Source organism: Carassius gibelio, chromosome A18 (genome assembly GCF_023724105.1).
Source record: "Carassius gibelio isolate Cgi1373 ecotype wild population from Czech Republic chromosome A18, carGib1.2-hapl.c, whole genome shotgun sequence".
NCBI classification, from domain to species: domain Eukaryota; kingdom Metazoa; phylum Chordata; class Actinopteri; order Cypriniformes; family Cyprinidae; genus Carassius; species Carassius gibelio.
In genome coordinates, this window is record NC_068388.1 from 9733417 (window position 1) to 9741581 (window position 8165).

Sequence of the window (8165 nt, forward strand, 5' to 3'; positions counted from 1 at the left end):
TCTGTATCATGGATTCCACAAAAATATTAATCAGCACAACATTGATAATAAGCATATTAGAAGGATTTCTGAAGGATCATGCATCAAATTGATTAAAATAGAAAACTTAAAGTTTTTTAAATTGTAATATTTCACAATTTTAATAAATTACACAATTAAAGTTTCAACTTATGCAAAGATAGAACCTGCTTGGAGATGTTCTAAATCTGTTCTTCATAACTGCATCACTTTCACAAGTGCTTTATAGTCATAGGTGCTGAGTATTAAACAAACAAATGTACAGATTGCATTTAATCACTTTTTATTTATGTGACCGTAATAAAAAAGCTAATGGCTGCCCTTCCTGGCCGGTCTGTAGTTAGTTAAATATGCTGGGCAGGCATGGAAGCACATTAGTGACTCCGATTCTCCTTCCTGCAGGCGGCAGACAGTGACCAGCACCCCCTGCTGGATAGAGCTGCATCTCAATGGGCCCCTGCAGTGGCTGGACAAGGTGCTCACTCAGATGGGCTCTCCGAACCTCCGCTGCTCCAGTGTGTCATAGGACAAACCCTCAGCCCGTTTCATGTAACCATACCCTTCTAATGACATCATCTATTGCTGCTGAAAGCCAAGCAAACAAACAGAGCAAAACCAAGAACGGGGGAGACAAACACCTGCTGGACTACTCAGTGTCACTTTATCATTTACAGATCATTATATTTTGCCGTGGGCAAAAATAGGCACGTACAGTTGAAGCACTTTGAACAATGACACTCGAGGAGTGGATGATAATCCACAGTGTGATGAGTTTAAAATGAGGCACTTTCCTCATTCTGAATTTAAATGTGATAATGAAATTATGATTTTGTCTGTTTTTGTTTTGATCAAGAAGTGTGTCATGAATTTAATTTGATCTGAAGGTATTCGAATTATAGGCTCGGAATATGATTGCTTAAAGGGGGGGTGAAATGCTCGTTTTCACTCAATCTCCTGTTAATCTTGAGTACCTATAGAGTAGTACTGCATCCTTCATATCTCCAAAAAGTCTTTAGTTTTATTATATTTATAAGAGAAATGACGTGTGTGCGGAGCTAAAGAATCACCAGCGAGAGTAGGCTTTTGCGTTGAGCGTGTCTGGGAGCTGTGACATTACCGTGAGGAAAAACCCATCATCCAAAACAAACCATGGCTAACAGTCAGATTCAGCCGTTTATTTATGATCCAGAATCAGATCCCGAGGCTGAAACTGAACAAGAGCGGCAGCATCAACGACTACAGCAGGACGTCTCTATGTGGTATGTATTTAAACTGTATATATTTGCTTAGCGGTTTTGGAAAATGACTAAGTTCCACTTTATGTCGTCTTTTTTTTTCTTTAAAGGTGTACAAGGTTTACTTGATGTGCTTATGTACCGATAGCTAAGTTAACAACGCAGAGATATTTGAAGCAGTTTTACTCACCCCCTGCGGTTCCAACACACGATCGTGACCCATTTTCGGTGGGACTGCATTATCCTTAAGAAATAAACGATGTGCAAATCCGGCGTCAAACTGGGCCTTGTTTGTAAAACAAGCATCTTCGAAATGCAGGGAACAAACACAAACACTTGCACAACTCCGTTGATGCTCTGTAAAAATAAACTCCATCCACTGGTCCCTTAATGTTTTTTTTTTGGTAATCTGTGCAGGGTTGTCTTGCCCTCGCACACTCCTTTTGTGACATTTCGCTCTCGCTCTGATCAGTGAATGTCTCTGCTCTGCTATACGGGAGCGCGCGCTCTTTTCCGGCAGAAGTGCCCTTAGGACCCATATAAGGAAATTCCGCTCCATCTAACGTCACACAGAGCCATACTCGAAAAAAAACTTTCCGAAACTTATGACAAACTGGAAGGAGTATTTTTGAAACTAAATATTTGAAACTTTGTCCATGTTTAGCATGGGAATCCAACTTTTTAACAGCATAAAAAACTCAGTATGCATGAAATAGCATTTCACCCCCCCCCCCCCCTTTTAAAATCATAAACATCCTCATAGGGGGCCTCAAAGAGTGCTTTGTTTCCACCACCTTCAGTGAAGGGGTCTTGTGTCAACTTTTACAGCGTGTTAGCCTGAAGCTAGAGCTTCAGGAATCTGTTTGTGTAGGTTTGCTCGAGTAAACTGCACTGCACTGGACAGGTCAGTATACGGTGTGATTGCCATTGGTCTCATGCACAGTCGACCATGTTTGTATACTTCTGACAGGAACCGTGTGTGTCGAATTATAACAGAGGTACTTAGCCTTGATTATGAAAAGCACTTATTTTTTTACAACCAAGTGATGGTGTGAACTGCAAAATAGCATTGGAAATTTGTTAGTGACAAATGCTAGTAGCTAATACTGCCATTTTATTTCTTTAACTTGATGGTAACTGTTCAAATTTTCCTCAGCAAAGACATTTTTGTATTAAGTATTTTTGCATTATAAGCAGAATGGAGATCGTGGAAGTATATTTTTACTGCTGCCCTAGGGTATTCACCGTCATGTTACACATAGATATAAAACAAAAAATGCTCCAGGGCTTTTGAAACTACATTTCAAAGATAAAGATTTCTACAGAATTTTGACTGTTGTCAGTAATTTAGTGATGATTTATAGCATCAGATTTTCAGCGAACTGCACCAGGTTTTATCGAAATGACAGGATTTTGCCTGTGAAAAATTCACAGAACCATTCATGTGACCACACCATGTCATAATGATATATATATATATATATATATATATATATATATATATATATTTTTTTTTTCATTTCAGCAATCGCTTGATTTCATTGTCCTTTTGTTGAATCTGTTCAGTGTATGATTGGCGCATCAAAGGGATATCTCCAACTCAGGACTATCAATCCATTCTCAAAACTCATGAAACAACTAACAGCATTTCATATCTCTACATTCTACAATATTTTACTGTCAGTGATTTCGGAGAAGTTATTGATGGGGTTTAGTTTTTTTTTTTTTTACAGAAAAATTGAGTGCAAAGTACTGCTGGCAGCTCTTGGAATGCTTGTATTTTTATGTAAAAATGTATTTCACAAGACAATAATGTAAATGACTAGACTTTTATGTGGACCCTTTGCTCATCGGGGTAATTCTGATTCCTTGATTTGTTAGTACTGACATTTAACAACTCAGTGCACGGCCTGGCTTTTAACAACATAAATCAGCAATCAAAAGCATGTTCCTCATTTTTATTGGGTGATGTCTGGTCTCAAGAAAAAAAGCTCTGAATCACCAATCATAAAGATCCTGACAATCTCTGCTTGATTTTCGAAAATCATATTGATGTTTCACTGAACAACTTACGCTTGTGTTTGATTCCCCCAAGCTGATTTTACTATGAATCTTACCGGCTCTTCATCTGTGACTCAACAGGGCCAAAGCACACAGTGGACTGTTGATATTTTATTGAAATTTGTATGGAATATTGCTTCTATACTGCTTATTTTCTTGCACTCTTGATTTGGAAGCAAAATGAAACATTCTTTGTCTTATAGTGTCAGTAATTTCATTCATATTCTGAAACTGGTACTTCGTTCTTGTTTGCCCTGAATTTCCCTTTTGCTTTTCTGTAACATACACTCGCATTATCTTGCATTCATGATCATATTGACTTTTATGTAAGTTTTAATAATAAAAGAACATAATTTCAGACTTTTTCTTATAGTATGTAAAGGATCATTTCATCATGTCAAAGAAATTTGACAAAACGTATTTCCAAAACAAAAGAACATTAAAACTGATTTGACAGATCATTCTTTTAAGTGATGAAGAGCTAATCCTTGTATGTGGCTGCAGACTTGCACCACCACAGAGCAGACAAGATTATCTTGCCCTCTGCAACCTGTCCCATGGTTCTTGAGAATACAACGTTTGAGGCTGAAAGCCCATAATGACTCTGTACTGCCTGATTGAGGTGTTGGACACTGATATTATGATAACAGCAGTATCATGAAAATCTCTTGCTTTTTTGCCCACATTCTTCCATGTTATTTGAGTGGGACAGGACTGGGCTGGGCAGATTTGGAATGACTTGGGGTTCAAAGGGTGGGCTGAGTATCAGCAGTGGAAGCTGGTTAAGAGTCACTAGGGCCTAACTCTCCTCCCCTGATGACAAGCCGTCAATCTCATCCTGGTCTCCACCAATAGCCATCCAGAATGCTTTAGCAACCTGATTAAGGGTAATTCAATTGTCAGTGCAAAATTTAGATCGAAAAATATTACCATTAGTGTGAACATTTTAAAGGTATATCACCTTTTCTGCATGTACTTTCCTCTGTTCATGTGGTAACGAAGAAGCCTTGTCTACAAATAAAAAGGAGTAATTAATATATATATATATATATATATATATATATATATATATATATATATATATATATATATATACACTGAATATAAGAATATAACATTTGTTTGTTTAAAAAAAAAAAAAAACAGGGCTTTACTTAAATTGGCCAGTTCTGAGTTTCAGTAAAGTATTGTATACAGGTGCATCTCAAATTAGAATGTCGTGGAAAAGTTATTTTATTTCAGTAATTCAACTCAAATTGTGAAACTCGTGTATTAAATAAATTCAATGCACACAGACTGAAGTAGTTTAAATCTTTGGTTCTTTTAATTGTGATGATTTTGATCTCAACAAATGAGAATATGGTGGCATGCCAATCAAATAATCAACTCAAAACACCTGCAAAGGTTTCCTGAACCTTCAAAATGGTCTCTCAGTTTGGTTCACTAGGCTACATAATCATGGGGAAGACTGCTGATTTGACAGTGGTTTCACAATTTGAGTTGAATTACTGAAATAAATGAACTTTTCCACGACATTCAAATTTATTGAGATGCACCTGTATATCTTCATATAATAAAAAAGAAAAAATAAATTAGACAAGAACAATTAAAGTTGATTGACAGTGACCGTAAAGATACATTAAATAAAATGTATACCGGTACAAAAAATATTAAGCAGCAACTTTCAACATTAATAATAATTTACACTGCAATGATATTTGACAATATGACTGTTTTTACTGTATTTCTGATCAAATAAATGCAACCTTGGTGAACATTAAGGTATTTTCAAAGACATTAAAAATGGATATATAGGTCGTATACCTTTCATCTCTTTCAATTTTGTAAAGAGTCGTTCGAAATTCTCCACATCTGCATCCCCAGATGTTAGATTAGCCAACTCTTGTATGTCGAAGTCAATCATGGGATCTGTGACAGATTAGCAAATATCTCATCAAATACAGAACTGTAGAAGTACCTTCAAAATATATAAAAAATAGCTCTCATTACACTTTGTGATAATATCCTATTTTATCATATTAATTTACCTCCAAAATAAGTATAAATATATTGCCCTTAAAAAAAAAAGCACTTACCGACTGCTGCATCTACTGCATTATTCTGGTTATTCTCTGCTCTCTGCCTCTCAGTGCCTTCATCTGTACTGTTGGAAGGGGAATGAGAAGCCTTATAACGAGAAAAACAATAGTCTGTTACAACGAGATGAGTTTAAGACTCTACTGTAAATAATGTTAATCTACAAACATTAAAGAGCAGCCAATTAGAAAAGACTAACCAGTGTCTCTTGACTGGGTCGTGGGTTGTTGTGATGAGAAGCCACCAGACTGCTCATTAGCCCAAATCCCTGATTGTGTTCTGAGAAGAGTAAATGACAATTAAAGGGAAAGTTCATTAACATAACTTAGAATGAAACTGTGAATATTATTTGTTGTGGATGCCATTGTAGATTTCGCATTAGGGCAGTACAGTCTCACCATCTTTCATCTCAACGCTGGACCACACATTGGCATTGAGGGCCTGCACGATTCTTTTTACTCCAGTGGACTCTGGGAAGTCATCTATGGGGCACACAACATAAACAAAAGACTGTAATCAAAATTATTAATGTACATAACTGCGACTAGACTTTGTTTTCTCTCTCACCATCTTCATCAGGTAGATCTTGAGGGTTGAGCTCTACTAATTCAAATGCGTGGGCCAGACACCACTGCTGGGCCTCCTGTTTGCTAACACCTGCAACGGCATATTTACACCAAACTTAGCCAAAAACTGCATGCGTTGCACCCAAACCACTGAAAAAGTAGTACCAAACACACACTCACCACTGTCACCCGCATGGTCACACACTAGGATCAGCACTTCTGGAGCCAGATCCTCCACTACTGATAACCAGGAGTTGACACTGTTAAGGCTGTCTTTCTGAAATACAAAAAGAGTTGAATCAAGGCACAAACACTGAATGGGGAATTTGTAAAATGATCGTAATTATCATAAACTCACAGTTTTGCTGTCAAAGTAAACGATGAACGCTTGCATAGACCGGGCAATCTCTGTATTCATGTCAAATGGACTTGAAACAACACATAAGCTGACGTTTGCTGTGTAGTACTTGTTATTGATTGTCCATGGATACCAAGAAACACTTTCTTCTATTTTGGAAGCTTGAGGTAGTGATTCTAAGCCCAAGATCTCTGAAATAAAACACATAAAACTGTTAACGGTCAAGTGTGTATCTGATATCAATAAAAACACTGTCAGTGACAACAAAATCTAAAATAAACCAAAAAAGTGTAAATGAACCGAAGCTCAACACTGCCGCCTGCTGGACACAAAGAATCTCTAGCTATAAAGAATTACTACTTTTTTTATGCATAAGGATTAAAAATGGATGTACCAAATTGTTAGGCTATATTTCACACTTATTATGTATTGTATCCCTGGATCAAGAATACATGTAAAAATAACAGCACCACGATTCACATTTATTATCCAGCTGGATGATGTTTTATCAATAACTTAAAATTGATGCGATCAGAAAACCAAAATATAAGAGACAAACGTGTAAAGAAAGCACTTTAAGCACTATTACGAAACACTGCATGTAACATGAAATGAGCAAAAAGCCAGATTAAGATTCATAAATTGACAGTCTGGCAATCTCTACAAAAAAAAATGTTGCTTTTATCAATGCCCAGTATACTTTATGCAGTTAATAATTAAAACGTTATTCCGATCGACACATTTTAATCTGTAAATAATAGACTGCACGATGAATGTTTCTTGTTGACAGCTAACGTTAGCATAGCAGCAAGGCTAACGACTATAGAATAGATTCCCCCCTTTTACTCACGTCTAATGAGCTCCTCTTCTTTAAAGCCGGGATCACAGCTTGTGACTAGGATACAAGGCAGGATAGGTACTTCATCTGCTTGGTCATCTGCCATTTTAAGCTTTTGGATACTTAAAACCAGCTCCTAATGAAAGTTAGCACGTTAGCAACAGCTGTCCACCACCTCCAGGAAACCTTTCACCTCTAACCTTATTTTACTTCCGTGGCTGCGCGCGCGCGCGTGTTTTAGAATATCTCAAGCATACCTGTCAAGTATCCCGTTTTGGCCGGGAAAGTCACGTATTTTACCCTTCTTTCCCGCCGTCCTCCCGTATTAGTATTTTCCCGTAAATCTCCCGTATTTTTATTTATTTATTTTTTTTACCTGCGTTATTAATTAATAAAATAATAATAATAAAAACATTCCCAATCTGAGCTCTGTCACTAGTCTCGTGATAACTCCCACCTGTAGTAGCCTGTCGCGAGGGGTGTGTGAGGTCAGATGACATGAGTTATAACGTGGGAAAAACAACAACAACAAAAGAAAAAACAGAGACGGATGATGGATGCTACGATAGAGAGTGAAGGCACACCTGCCAAAAAACCAAAACCCATGTGTAAATACCGTGATAAATGGGACAGCGAATTTACTTTTTTTAAAGAATGCAAAGTCTGCAACAAATTGGTACAACAACTCACTAAAAGAGTAAAAGAAAAGTTATGTGAAATGAAAAGAAAAACTGTTAAAGAAAAGCAATATGAAATGAAAAGAATGTGTGGAATTAAAATAAAATGTAAGTAAAGACATCAATGTTAAATTAACAGAAAATATGCAAATAAGCCTTTAAATAAATGCTCTTCATATATACCCTTTTGTGTTTTAATTTGGGCTATAACACCTGTCTTAAAATGTAAGGGATACTGGAGCTTTGTTGGGGTGGTGGGACTGCTCGCAATGGGCGCTGGAAAATTTCCCTTATTTTCAAATCCAAAACTTGACA

General features: G+C 36.9%; 2 protein-coding genes across 3 annotated transcripts in view; one reads left to right on the forward strand and one right to left on the reverse strand.

The window, feature by feature from the left end:
- The window catches only part of LOC127934301 (mothers against decapentaplegic homolog 3-like), a 26350-nt gene extending 22671 nt beyond the window's left edge, over positions 1-3679 (forward strand). For both annotated transcript variants that reach the window (XM_052531588.1, XM_052531589.1), the window contains exon 9: positions 421-3679. In XM_052531588.1, the coding sequence (XP_052387548.1) occupies positions 421-544 (124 nt within the window). In that variant the 3' untranslated portion in view covers positions 545-3679. The remainder of the gene's footprint in view (positions 1-420) is intronic.
- LOC127934306 (alpha- and gamma-adaptin-binding protein p34) lies at positions 3198-7385 on the reverse strand. Its single transcript, XM_052531593.1, has 10 exons — positions 7186-7385; positions 6336-6526; positions 6158-6254; positions 5979-6068; positions 5810-5893; positions 5611-5690; positions 5411-5501; positions 5139-5243; positions 4276-4325; positions 3198-4191 (listed from the first exon to the last, which is right to left on the reverse strand). Exons 1-10 carry the CDS (start codon positions 7277-7279, stop codon positions 4114-4116), a joined length of 960 nt encoding a protein of 319 aa, XP_052387553.1. The 5' UTR covers positions 7280-7385; the 3' UTR covers positions 3198-4113.
- Between the last annotated feature and the right edge of the window lie 780 nt (positions 7386-8165).